Source organism: Carettochelys insculpta, chromosome 1, assembly GCF_033958435.1.
Source record: "Carettochelys insculpta isolate YL-2023 chromosome 1, ASM3395843v1, whole genome shotgun sequence".
In the NCBI taxonomy this organism is placed as follows: Eukaryota; Metazoa; Chordata; order Testudines; family Carettochelyidae; genus Carettochelys; species Carettochelys insculpta.
Genome location: NC_134137.1, coordinates 324,051,263 through 324,065,156, shown reverse-complemented (window position 1 = coordinate 324,065,156; position 13,894 = coordinate 324,051,263). Strand labels below are relative to the sequence as shown.

At 41.4% G+C, this 13,894-nt stretch overlaps 1 protein-coding gene across 2 annotated transcripts in view; it reads left to right on the top strand.

Moving 5' to 3' along the window:
• Positions 1-13,894, top strand: part of PDZRN4 (PDZ domain containing ring finger 4) — a 442,005-nt gene that overhangs the window by 367,323 nt on the left and 60,788 nt on the right. For both annotated transcript variants that reach the window (XM_074984079.1, XM_074984078.1), the window contains exons 4-5: positions 1,155-1,408; positions 5,713-5,815. In XM_074984079.1, coding sequence (XP_074840180.1) covers positions 1,155-1,408; positions 5,713-5,815 — 357 coding nt within the window. The remainder of the gene's footprint in view (positions 1-1,154; positions 1,409-5,712; positions 5,816-13,894) is intronic.

Sequence of the window (13,894 nt, the reverse complement as noted above, 5' to 3'; positions counted from 1 at the left end):
AGGTCCTGGCTGGGATGGCTTAATGGGGGTTGATCCTGCCTGAAGCAGGGGGCTGGAGTACATGACCTCCTGAGGTCCCTTCCAGCCCTATGATTTTATGATCCTGAATAGTTAGGTTGATCCTACCCCTACGAGAGAAGTGGATAGGTCACCAGAAAAATTCTTCTGTTGACCTAGCTACCATCTCTCAGAGAGATGAATTACTAACATCACTGGAATAATCTTTCCCATTGTTTTAAGAAGCACCTATCCTACAGAATCATCTGCACTACACAACTGTAGCATTTGTAACTTCTCTCTCTCGGTCGCTTTCTCTCTTTCAAGCTCTTTAGTGTGGATTTGAGTTGGATTTCCATACATGGAAAGGAAAAACTACTGTAGGGGGCTATGTCATCGAATCTTCCTATCTACTGTCTAATTGACTATATAACGGCAATGGCATATAAGTGACAAAACATTTACAGTCAACTTTGTTTCCCTTCAGATGTCTCAGACACCTTTATTGATGCATGCATTAATAATAATACTTGTCAGAAACCCTGTGTTACATTTTCATGTTACAGGAGGCATTGAAATATCAAACAAAATAAAATCACACTTTTTCATATATATTTTATAAGCCAGACAAATAATTTATGAGACAGAATTCTAAATTTCCTTAGAGTTTTAAAAATGTATTACTTCATTTTTGCTTCTTTCAGATTCTATTGGGACAGTGTTGTAAGAGTTTTACTAGTTTCTTTGACTTTTGCTTGAAAACAAGTTATTTTGCCATACAGGCCTTATCTCCTTTCTTGCATTGGCACAATAAAAGATTGCAGTAGATATCAAAATGTGATTTAACACACTGTACATGGACTCCTGTTTTTATAAGGAGGGAGGGATAGCTCAGTGGTTTGAGCATTGGCCTGCTAAACCCGGGGTGGTGCATTAAATCCGTGAGGAGGCCATTGAGGAGTCGGGGGCAATAGATTAAATTTAAAAAAAAAAAAAGATGCTGCTTGGTCCTGCCAAGAGGGCAAGGGACTGGACTCAATGACCTCCCAAGGTCCCTTCCAGCTCTATGAGACATGTATCTCCATATTTTTTTTTCATTTTTAAGCCCTTTCAATTCTCAGTCCTAATTTGTACAATGTTCTCTTTTCCATTATAAGGTCAATGGGAAGGATCTCTCAAAGGCCACTCACGAAGAAGCAGTGGAAGCCTTTCGGAATGCCAAGGAGCCAATTGTAGTTCAGGTTTTACGGAGAGCACCCATTAGTAAAATACATGGTAGCTCACAGGATGTTCAGCTTGTGGATGCTAGCACTCAAACCGACATCACTTTTGAGCACATTATGGCTCTGGCCAAGCTTCGGCCTTCCACCCCTCCAGTGCCAGATATCTGTCCCTTTCTGCTTTCAGACAGGTATGTGTTACCTTTCTTTCTCTACCACTTTCACTTTATCGCTGAGGCTACGTCAACACTACAAGATAAATTCCAATTTATTAAAGTCGATTTTGTAACGCTGTGTTTTATAAATTCAGAGTATCCTCACCTTACCACAGGCACCCCACAAGGTAGACTTATTGCTGCCACATTCAGTTGCCAAACATCGACTACTGCAGCTATGCATTGTGTGAATTTCTTGCACACTTCCCTCAGTCCCGTAGCATTCTGGGTTTTTTCTCTCATGGGCTGTGTCTACATGAGCCCCAAACTTCGAAATGGCCACGCAGGCAGCTGTGGCACTTCGAAATTGATGCGGCTTGCCGCCGCGCGGCTCGTCCTCACGGGACTCCTTTTCGAAAGGGCGCCACCTACTTCGAAGTCCCCTTATTCCCATGAGCTGCTGGGGGAGACCATCACTCCAGTGGCAGCAAGCCCCCAAAAATATTTTGTGGGGGTGGAGGGCTGGTTGAAGCAGCCCCCCTGCATGGCAGCAAGCCCCAAAAAAGCTTGGCTGCTGGGGGAGACTTCCCTCAGGTGACAGCCAGTACCCTGCCGTTGGAGCTGTCACTGCGTGCAAGCCAGGACATGGTATTGCCTGGCAGCATGGTCCCCACTGAACAGCAGGCACATCCTTTTTTTGGGTCAAGGGCTAGCCACATGATGTGGTTGAGCACAGCAAAGACCCTGACTGCATGGCACCTGAGGAGAAGTGGGGTAGGGGGACTGCACAAACGTAAACCACAGAAAAGAAGTTTTTTGGCTTATTTCATTCACGACATCCCACCCCCAACAGCCTAGCTGCCTCGTAGTACGGCAGGGCAGGGGCTGGCGCCCGTGCAGATAAAAAAAAGCAAGAGCTCATCTTGCAGAGGTAGAAACAGAGCCATGAACTCTCTGTTGGGGCTATTTTGAATGTGTAGATGTGCTCACAGCGCTGAGAGAAAAGAACAGAAGAAGTTTCTCAGCCTCTCATACAAGCATGACCCCACAGCCACCAGCTTCCTGGTGCTGAATTCAAATTCACAGGTTTCCTTTTACCTAATTCCTGCACTCCTGGAGAGCAGCGGAGATGGAAGCAGCCAGAGTGGAGCACTGTGGGGCATTGTGGGATACGTACGGGAGGCTAATGAATTCGATTTTAAGACCATTGCACTTTCACACTGGTCTTCATGCAGACTTTTAAATTTGATCCTGAGGCTACACTCAGCTGGTTTCAACAACGTTATGATATTGATATTAGGGCTCCCTAAATTGATCTAATTGTATTTATAATGAAGACAGTGATGTTGTAATATTGACCTAACTGCCTTAAATTTGAATTTATCTCGTAGTGTAGACTTAGCCTGAGACACACTCAGATTCTGTCTGTACACAGCAGCGCTGATAGGTGCGGTGACCAAGGTGGGAGGAGGGAAAGGATTTCTGCCTCTAGAAGGAGCAGAGCAAAGGGCGGAAGGGACAGAGCTTGGGGGCAGTGAGACCTGCTTCCCCACCCCCGTCTCCGGCGTTTCAAAGGGGCCCAGAGCTTCAGCCTCTCTGCCCATCAACTGTTGGCGGCCTGTCTATATAATAACCCCAGGAATGTTAGTTTGTCCGTGTCTGTCATTTTAAAGACTAGAATGTCTCTGCAGTCAATGGGACACAATGGTAAATCCGGACAAAGCTGAGAACGCTCTTGTTTCATTATATCATCAAGTATTCATGATCTTCAGCTTTTTTTTTTCCACACATGACTTTTACGAGTTAAATCTGTGTGACACCACTGGCTTTCAACTACTACTCCTGGAACCTATAATGTTTAGTACAGTAAAGCCTCGAGATACACGCAATCAAGTTGTGTGTGTTTTTGGGTTAACGCAACTGCCGCCCCTGACAGGAATGGGAAATGGCTCCTGTCAGGGGTGACAGTCACAAGTCAGTCTGCCCTCCCTGACAGAAGTGAGGAAAAATCACTCCAGTCGGGGTGGCAGCCTGACTTCAACTGCTGCTCCTGACAGGAGTGATTTACTGTCAGGGCCAGCAGCCGTGAGTCAGGCTGCCACCCCTGACAGACAGCTGCTTGTGGCGACGGTTCTCCCAGCAGCTGGTTCTCTCTGGGAAGCCGGGCGTGTCACAAGCCTCTGTCTCTCTGCACCAGGCTCCCCAGCTGGGGAGCCAGTGGGCACACAGCTGCTTGCAGTGCAGTTTCTCAGAAACCTTGGCACAAGCAGCTGTGTGCACCCCCAGCTGGGAGAAGCTGGGGGCCATGTGGCTGCCCTCCCCGCTTCCCCCGCCTTGCTGGTCCCTTAACCACCACCCTCTCAATTTATGCAAAATTCCATTTATGCAGAGGTTGCCCAGGATGCAGCCTCCGCCTGATTTGAGAGATTACTGTATATTAGTAACTCCTGTAACCTATAATATTAAGCATATATTTTCAAGAAATTAAGAGTTAATAAAAGACTAACTGAAGAGAGAAGCTCAGAGTTCTGTCCAGAAAATGTCTCAGGAGTACTGTCTCATTACTGTATGTCTGTCATTACTGTCTGTCCCACACTTCTTTCACTGCATTACCTCCTGAACTTCATTTTTGGTTTAGAGCTGCATTATGGAATCCTGGCTCTGATCACTTCATACTCTGAGCACTGGTCAGGTATACAGCTACTTTAACCAAGCTGCAAAAAGGGTTAATAAAACCCAGAGAGAGTTGACTTGTTGGCATAGTGTTCATTTCTCCCTTGCACAAAAGAAGAATCAAGGAAACTTAATTAAATTAAGGTGCTATTATCTAAAGGAAAACGTTCATGAAAATATAAAGAGATGAAACATACAATCCCACCTTCTCAATGCCAAACAATGTGTAATGAGACAGCGGTTGATTGAGTGAATATTTCCTCTGAGTTTGGACAGAATCTCAAAGCTAGCACAGTGTGTTTGTGTACAAAGAGTGATCCATCCTTTCGGACCTCCCCTCATGAGTTATCCCACGTCGTCTGTCAATGCTTCCCCTCCACTTTATCCAGTAGCTATAGGCAAAACCACAATTGTGCTAGAGATTGCCCACTGAATTCCCAACATTCTGTGAATCTTTGCATAGGAGTAGTGTTGCAAAATACCTAACACATTTCACCTAGTCACAGACGCATAGTCATAAGCTGTGTCTACAGTGCAGGGTTCTTCTGTTGCCAAAGCTAAGGAGCATCCACACTACAAATGCATTCTGTCGAGAATCTGTCAACAGAACACAGTGGTTTTCCCAGCAGAATTTTGTCTTCGTCATACAAGGAATAGCACTTCTGTCAACAGATTCTGTTGACAAAAAATAGTATAGACGTTCCAGGGGGCCCTCTGTCCGCAGAGATGACTTCTGGTTCACTGGGATGCCCTGTTTGAAGAGCTTCCAGTTGGCTGTTCTGTAGACAGAGGGCTGGGCAGTCTGGTCGCTCTCTGTCGACAGAGAGCGTTGGCATGGGGAGCCTCTGTGTTCTGTAGACAGAGGTTGTGTCAGGAAATATCTATTGACAGTGACTTCTGTCAACAAAACTCTGTCCTTCTAATGTTCTTGGTAGGTTGTGTGGATAGTCTGCAGGTCCCACTAGGGTTCATGTAATAGCCATTTTTGTACCTGAGGCTACACACAAGTTTCTTTTATTTCAAAAAGACCTCATTCTTTTTGTCCAAAACCAATTTAACATTCATATGCCATTTTCAAGAGGATAATTGTCCAAATGCACCTTGCCAACCTGTTATGTCCATGTTGGAGAAGGCTGTTGGAGAACTGCATGTTACTCCTTTAAAGTTCGGAATGATTTGTAATCATTCTGAAATGGGCTTCATTGAAGGGATTTAATATGTGATGTGATTAAGACAGCACTGTGCTAAGAAAGGCCTCTTCCTGTTGTTCCAGTATCTGAAGTGTGTATTTGGATGCGTGTAGAGATGGCAATGCATAGGTGGAGTTCAGTACATTTAAGAGTATGGTAAAATCCCAAAGCTTATCAGTTGAGCAGTTTGGCTCAAAACAGACCCTGTTTCATTCACACTTCAGAAATAACCATATGTGATTCTGCCAGTAGAATCTTGCCTTTAGTGCTCTACTTGGCAAAATGAAATTAACTGTATTCTGTGCGTTTGAAAAGGGAACAGATGCAGTTCTAGCCTGCCTGTGTGTCTTTCAGACTGTCAGATCACTCAGAATAGCCTTCTGCAGATGAGAAAACCAGCAAAGTATTTTTTGTCGTCTTTTAATTTGAAAAACTATTGTCTCATCTATTTCTGTTGTACTGCTTTGTCCCACATAGCTGCCATTCTCTTCACCCAGTGGAGCATGAATTTTATGAAGGTAATGAGTATCTTTCCAGCCTGCCTGCTGATGCAGATAGAACAGAGGACTTTGAATATGAGGTAAGATCATTGGCATGCTACAGCATTTCTTTTTAAATTATAGGTACTGTATTTAAAGAGCTCATATCAAAGCCCCATGAGACGAATAGCAGCAATGCTCTTTTTTAAAAAGAATTAATTACTGAAGCAAATTGTCTCCCTCAATCCCATCTGTATAGTATCATGGACATTGCATGGGTATAAATGGAAGCAGAATTTTGTCACGTACATCTGAGTTTAGAAAGCTTATTATACACATAGTATAGTTGTGCAAAGGAAAATATAGCTGCTCTGCTTTTTGCAGTTTTTACACATTGAAGAAAATCTTTCAGGAATAAAAAAAAGTGTAACAAGAAGCTTAATTGTGGGTTTTTTCTCATTTTCAAAGATAATTGGCCATTTTCCTACCACCTTAGGGATCAAGAGAAAGTACAAACAGCACAAGGCATGTTTTTTTTTAATTACTAGATCTTATTTAGTCTTTGCTCAGATACACACTATGCACTATTTTAAATAGCCGGTATACAGTATTAAGTAACTTTCATGAAATCTATGGAAAACATTCTTCCTAACATTTGCTGCCCCTTAATAGTACCTAAGCAAACTTTTTAAAGGTTTCAGATAACTACTTGACATTTGGAAATAAAATGGATGGGGAAAGCTTTGGTAAATAGGCACATTGTTCACTTTTCTCTCTTTCTCTTTTTTAATATGTTCTTTTTTGCTTACAACCCGGGGAAACTGAAATTCTTCCCCTAGGCACATGAAAAATCAAATAAATATACTCGGTGAAGCTAACTCAGAACAAACACACTTTTGTTTGAACTCTTCAAAAAATCATTGTTAGGGATTACTGAAATCATCATGGCTTCCCAAATGGACTTTGGTACAATATCTAGTACCAGAAAAGTCTTGGGGCTTATGTTCAGTTTTGATTCCACATGGTGAATGTAATTTTAACTTCTTTTCTGAGTCTGTGTGCTTATTTACAGAAGATTTGGCTTTTATCTGTCAGAAAGACTATTGGTCTGATATTATTTTTAATTGGCAAAAGAGACAACTGGAAAGAGTAAATTTTAAAAATCTTAACAGGCTAATAAATTGTTTTTCCCCATTTTATCAAACTATTAGTGAACTATTAAAATGCAGGTAGATTTTAAATGTATAGCGTCTACTACAGTGAAATCATGTCCTCTTTATGACCATTATTAATCCCTCATAATAGTCAGTGTAAGTATTATGACAGTGGTAAATGCTCAGGCAGGTTGTGAGTAGCCAGTAAGTTTCACTAATCACACCATCATAGTCATTAATTTACTGTCAGTTGTGATTCAGTAGCCCAAGGCAAACCCACAGACTGAAATAAAGACAGTTTCACTTGAAATTTAAATAGGAAGGGAACTCTCTGGCCTCCACTGAGGGGAATAATTATTTTTAGCAAAACATGAGAGTTTTGAAGAGTTGAAGGATGACTACATTTTACAGACTGTCACAAAAAACCAAAGCTATAAACACAAATTCGATAACTCAGGAATGAACGAAAGTCAGATGCTACATTTAAATTATGTTAAAATTAAGTTCTGTGATGTGAGATATGAAGACCAATTATCAATGGCTAGCATCAGAGATACATGGACTCCTTTTTGGATATACAGTATTGTATCTAAGTATGCAGACTGTTAATTTTCAGTGCAACAGAGTCCTGTATCTTGAAGGCTGAAAAATGTAGAAATAATGTGAGAAATGCTAAATCTCAAACTGAATTAGCTCTTGCCATGGAAATTAAAATAAACAATACAGTAAAAATCTGAGTTCCCCATTCCTCGCAACCCCCACATAACTCAAATTTCACAGAAAATGGGAGAGGGGGATCCCTCCCTCCTCCTCCAAGCCCCTGGAAGCCTGGGGCCAGGCACAGCAACACCTGCTTAGTTTCCCAGCTTCCTGCTGTTGCAGGATGACTGCAACCCCCGTGTAACTCAAATTTTCATGCAAGCTGAGGGGAGATGGGAACTAGGTTGAGCTTGCAGCAGCTGGACAACTGTCCAGCCCAGCAGGGCAGATCAGTTTCCTGGCTCCCGGAGTGTCAGGGAGCTGGGAACAATGGGGCAGCCTGGTTCCCATCTCCCTGCTGCTTGCGGGATCATGAATCTGATCAGCTGGTCAGTTTTCTGGTTCCCACAAGTGGCAGGGAGCTGGGAACCAGACAGCAGCCTGGCTTCCGGCTCCTCTCCACCTGCAGAGAGAGGAAACAGAGCAGGACAGCAGCCTTGGTCACTTCCCTGGCTCACTTGTGGCTACACCTGACAGGAGCAGTTTCCTGTTTGGGCAGCAGCTGAGAATCAGGCGGCTGTCCCTGACAGGAGTGAAATGGGGTGGCAAGAATCAGGCTGCCACCCTTGAAAGGAGTGGTTTCCCCACTACTGTCAGGGATGACAGTCTGACTCGCAGCTGCTGCCCCTTAGAGGAGCAGTTTCCCACCCCTGTCAGGGGTAGCAATCACAATAATCTGAGACATGTGCAACTTGGTTGCCCATGTTTTGAGGCTTTACTGTATTATTAATGACCTTGATGAAAAAAGTAGGCATGAAGCAATGAAATATGCTGGTGGTGCAATGTTGGTAAGCACTGTCAATACCAAGAAGGAAGAGAATATTATAAAAGACAATCTAGATGACTTTGAAGACCAGACTGGCAGAAATGGGATGAAATTCAAAAATACAAAAGTGCAAGGTCATGAACTTAAGGTCTAATAATAAGTTTCTGCTGCAAATTGAAAGCTTCATAGTGGGAAAGAGACTTAGATGTGTTGTCAAGGATGATTATGGGCCAATAATATGATGTGACTGTAATAAAAATTATCTTAGGCTGTATCAGGTGAGGAAATTTCAGTAATGATAGAAAAGCATCAGTGCTATTGTACAAAGCCCTGGTAAGAACGTATTGGAATATTATGTACAATTCCATTCACCTGTGTTCATGACGTATGAATTCAATATGGTATGGGTGCAGAGAAGAGCCACTAAGAGGATCAGACAAATGAAGGGACTTCTTTGTGACTTGCAGATATCTAACTTTTCTAAGTAATTTTTAACTTATTCTTTTTTATTTTATCTTCTAAACCTGTCCCCTTCCCATTAGCATTCACTCTGTTAGGCATTCCTTCATCAGACTTCTTGCTGAAGACTGAAACAAAGAAGTCTTTAAGCACCTCTGCCATTTCCAACTTTTCTAATATTATTTCTCTCTCCTCACTGAGCAGTGAACTTATCCTGACTTTGGTCTTCCTCTTCCTTCTAATATATTTATAGAATGTCTTCTTGTTACCCTTTATGTTTCCAGGTAGTTTGAGCTCATTTCATGCCATTGCCTTTCTAATCTTGCCCCTGCATATCTGTACCATTTGCTCATAGAACAACAAGAAGTCTTGTGGCAGCTTATAGACTAACAGATATTTTGGAGCATAAGCTTTCATGGGCAAAGACCTGCTTCATCAGATGCATGAGTGGGGAGTGGTTTCAGAGGGGTATTTAAAGAGTGGGGTCCAGTCTTTAAATACCCCTCTGAAACCACCCCCCCCCACTCATGCATGTGATGAAGCGAGTCTTTGCCCATGAAAGCTTATGCTCCAGAATACCTGTTCTGGAAAGGGAAACAGCCGAGCTGGCTTTTATATTCAAATTCGGCACATTAACACATGGTTTAAATCGTGATGGGAACTTTCTGAGTCACTATAGGGGCTCGTCTGCATACTTGGCTCAATCTAATTCTTGTCCTTCCCCCCACCCCTCCACTTTCTGAGTTGCTCACCTTGATTATCTTTTTCTGATTTGTCCTCCTTGCTTGCTGTTTTTGGTTCTCTGTGTCTTAAATATTGAGTCTGTTCTGGTCTGGCTATGGTCTGAAGAAGTGGGTCTGTCCCACGAAAGCTCACCTAATAAACTATTTTGCTAGTCTTTAAAGTGCTACTTGACTGCTTTTTGTTTTGATAGTGTATAGACTAGCACGGCTTCCTCTCTGTTACTATCCAAAATATCTGTTAGTCTGTAAAGTGCCACAAGACTTCTTGTTGTTCTTGAAGCTACAGACTAACACGGCTACATCTCTGATGTTTGCTTATATTCATCCTTTGTAATTTGTGAAGTTTGTTTACAGCCACCAGTCCTGGCTCTGAGTATTCTGTGCTGTTATTTAGCTCTAATTTCCCCTAAATGTCTTCTAAGAGCCCAATAAAGAGTAGAAATGTTGGTAATCCTGCTAGATAATATTGATATCCCATGGTCTAGTAAATTCTCCCATTCAGCACCAGTCAGGTCCCAAGCCTACTGGACTAGAGAGGTTCAACTTGTACTGACATTAGCAAAGTTGTTCACGTGCTTAAGTATTTGCAAGTATCAGCCCTAAATGTGTATTATTGACTTACTAAAAAGTGGACTCAACCTGGCAAGACTCAAGGCCAAGACTAAGTTCAAGAAAGTCCTTGTTAGGGAACCGCTCTTTGCAGATGGTACAGCTCTCGTCTCTCATAATGAAGACATGCTACAGTCACTGATTGATTCTCTGTCCAGAGCCTACAAGTTGTTTTCCCTTGACAGAAGCATGAAGAAAACTGTTGTATTCACTCAAGGTATACCGCAGAGGGGCTAACTGAAGAACTGGAAAAGATATCTCCACCAAGCATCAAGAGTGAGACCGATATTTCAAAGGAGGAAGTAGAAAGAGCAGTGAAACGACTAAAGAACAACAAGAGCCCTGGAAATGATAAGATTACGGGAGAGATGATCAAATACAGTGGAGAAAGCATGATTCAGGAAATACACCGACTATGTAATATAGCATGGAAAGAAGGGAAGGCAATACCCAAGAAAAGAAGTACACTGGAGTGCAAGAACGACAGCATGATTGCTCTCACGAGTCATCTAGGCAAGGTACTGATGATGACACTGACTGAGAAACTAAGATCACAGATAGAAGAACATAGAGCAAACGAGCAAGCGGGGTTCAGAAAAGATTGAAGTACCATACAGCAGATATTGGCACTAAAACTGACAGTGGAAAAAGCTTGATGAAAGAACAAAAACGTATACATTTGCTTCGTCAATTTTCAAAAGGCATTTGACAGTATAGATCAGAAAGTGACTTGGGTGGTGTTGGGGTTATATGGAGTGGTTAGCAGACTGATACAGTTGTTGAAGGATATAAATGACAATGCAGAGGCAGCAGGGAGAACATGCGGGGAGTTGGGAAGTTGGTTTAAAACAAGTAGAGGTACGGGACAAGGAGATACAGTATCGCCAAGTATCTTCATCACACATCTGGAGAGAGCAATGGACAAGATCAAGGAAGAGGTAGAAAGGATATCTGTGCATGGGAAAAGAATTAACAAATTGAGGTTCGCGGATGATATAGTTATCATTGAGGAAGATAAGGAGAAACTAGTGAAAATGGTGCAGGTGTTAAATGAAGAAGGGAAGCGGTATGGACGGATTATGAACATTGATAGAACAAAAACAATGGTATTTGAAGATAAGGAAATAAGAAGGAAGATCAGTGCTGATGGTATTGAACTGGAAAATATAGAGAAGTTCACATATCTGGGAAGCAACATAACGTATGATCAGGACTGTAAGAAGGAAATAGCAACTAGATTAGTAAAAGAGTGAGTTTGAAGGAGATGGATAAGATCTGGAAAAGCAAAGTGATTATCTTAAGAACGAAGCCAAGCGTCTTGAAAACGTGTGTATTCAGCAGCATGTTGTACGATGTGAGACATGAATGATAACGAAGGATTCGAAGAGAAGAATATTGGCATTCAAAAGGAGTTGTTATAGAAAGATTCTGAGAATAGGATGGATGCAGAAGGTTACCAGTGAGGAATTATATAGAAAGATACAGTCAAACGAGAACCTGCTGCAGAAAGTTATAACATGCAAGCTGTAACTATTTGGGCATATTTGCAGAATGGACGATGAACAAAAAGTCAAGACACTAGTATTCGGCATAATGGATGGTTCGAATAGGAGAGGCAGACCCCACAGAGAATGGATAGATGATATAATAGATTGGTGTGGAGCTAGTATACAAAAACTTAGCAACTCCACACTGGACAGGGAAAAATGGAAGGAAATAGTGAGAGTGGCATCAAACACCAATGGGCGCTGAGCCCATGGTTATTGATGATGATGATACCGCAGCAATCCAGTATAATTCTGGATGACAGCCCATTAGATTTGATTCAACTATTCTGTTACCTTGGATCTACTGTCATCACAAACCTGTCCATGGATGAATAACTGAAATCAGAATTGTGAGGGTGACTACTACTATTTTGGGTAGACTTATGAAAGGAGCATGGAACAATCCTAAAATGACAGTGAAAACAGAGATGCTAATCTACCAGGAATGTGTATTGAGTATCCTGCTATATGGTTTTGAGGCATGGACCACCTACTTGAACCAAGATAAAAAATTTAAAAGCTTCCATCTTCAGTGCCTCTGCAGAATTATGAGTATCAACTGGCAAGATAAAGTTTCAAATGCAGATACCCTATCTCTCATACCCAGCCTCATAGCGATCCTCAATAGCAGAAGAGAGTGATGGCTTGGTCATGTGAGAAGAATGAGTGATGAACGTCTTCCCAAGGAAATCCTGTTTGGTGAACTGTCACGTGGGTTGAGAACAAGAGGAAGACTAAAGCTAAGATTCAAGGATACATGCAAAACCACCGTGAAAAAAATCTATATTGAACCAAAATCCTGGGAATCTACATAATCAGATTGAAATACCTGGCAATGATTGCTACGACGAAGCACAGCATCCTTCAATAGTATACGTGCAAGCCATGGAAAAGAACTTTGTCTTAGGAGGAAAAACTCTCAGATTCAAGAATTTGGAAATAGACTGACATGAGGTTATTGAAATCAATCGTGCAAATCCAATATTGGACATTTAAGCCACAAGAGAAGCTGCAGACTCAAACACTGCCCATAGATCCTCACCGACACTGCTAACCACCATCTCTTGAGATGAAAGGGGCCATATAACAGTTTATGAATTTTCTAAAAGTTCTGGTATTGACCCAACAGACAGAAAGAGATCTGACAGTCTTGTGAATGAATATTTTGAGACTTTTCAAAACATGGATTATTTAACCAATAGACCAAAACCAATCTGTCTGTCTTGTAAATACATGTTTAAGGGCTTTTTAACATGAGGATTACTGAGCTGATGGCCTGTAACAACTCCCTTCAGAACTGGGATAGGCTGCAAATAACCCTTTGTAAACATTATAGTCAGTCATGTCAATGTGATCATGACTCTTGCATGCTAAAAGTTCTAATGCAGTTTTCATGAAAATAGTCTCTGTGCATGCAGTGACTGTATAAGTAAAATTACTTAGTTTCATTCCCCACTTTATGTATCTATACAAAGAAATTAACCCATGTGATAGTCCAGTGACATACAACAATGAGGGTATGCCTACACAGCAAAATTATTTCAAAATAACAGCAATTTTTCAATATAACTGCTAGCTTCTATATAATGCAACTGCTATTTTACAGTAATTTTAAAGTAGCGAGTGGCATATTTCAAAATAGGTAAATCTTATTCTGTGAGCAATAGTGCCTATTTCTAAATAGCTTTTTCTAAATAGGTGCAGTTTAGACAGGGAATAGAGCACATTTCGAAATAAGCCATAATGCATCCAATGGCTCTGTTTCAAAAAAAGCTCTACACATGTAGATGCTGTATTTCAAAATAGCTCTTTCAGAATATCTTATTTTGGAATAATGCTGCTGTGTAGACATACCATGAGTTAGAGGTTTGTAACATAACCCTACAAATTTAGCATGGAGCTTCTAAATACAAGTATTGAATCAAAATTTATATTTAATTTTCTTAAAGACAGAAAGAGCATGACCTTAACTTATTAAGCCAAATTGCATTTTCGTGCAATATGACGAAACCGGTATGAATGAACAGGAGTGCTGTAATACCTCAGTTAATACCAGAAGACTGATGTTTTCTTTATTTTCCTGTTGGATTCAGGTTTTCCCCTGAACCTTTTAAAAGCTGAAATAAATCAAAAACAGCTCTTA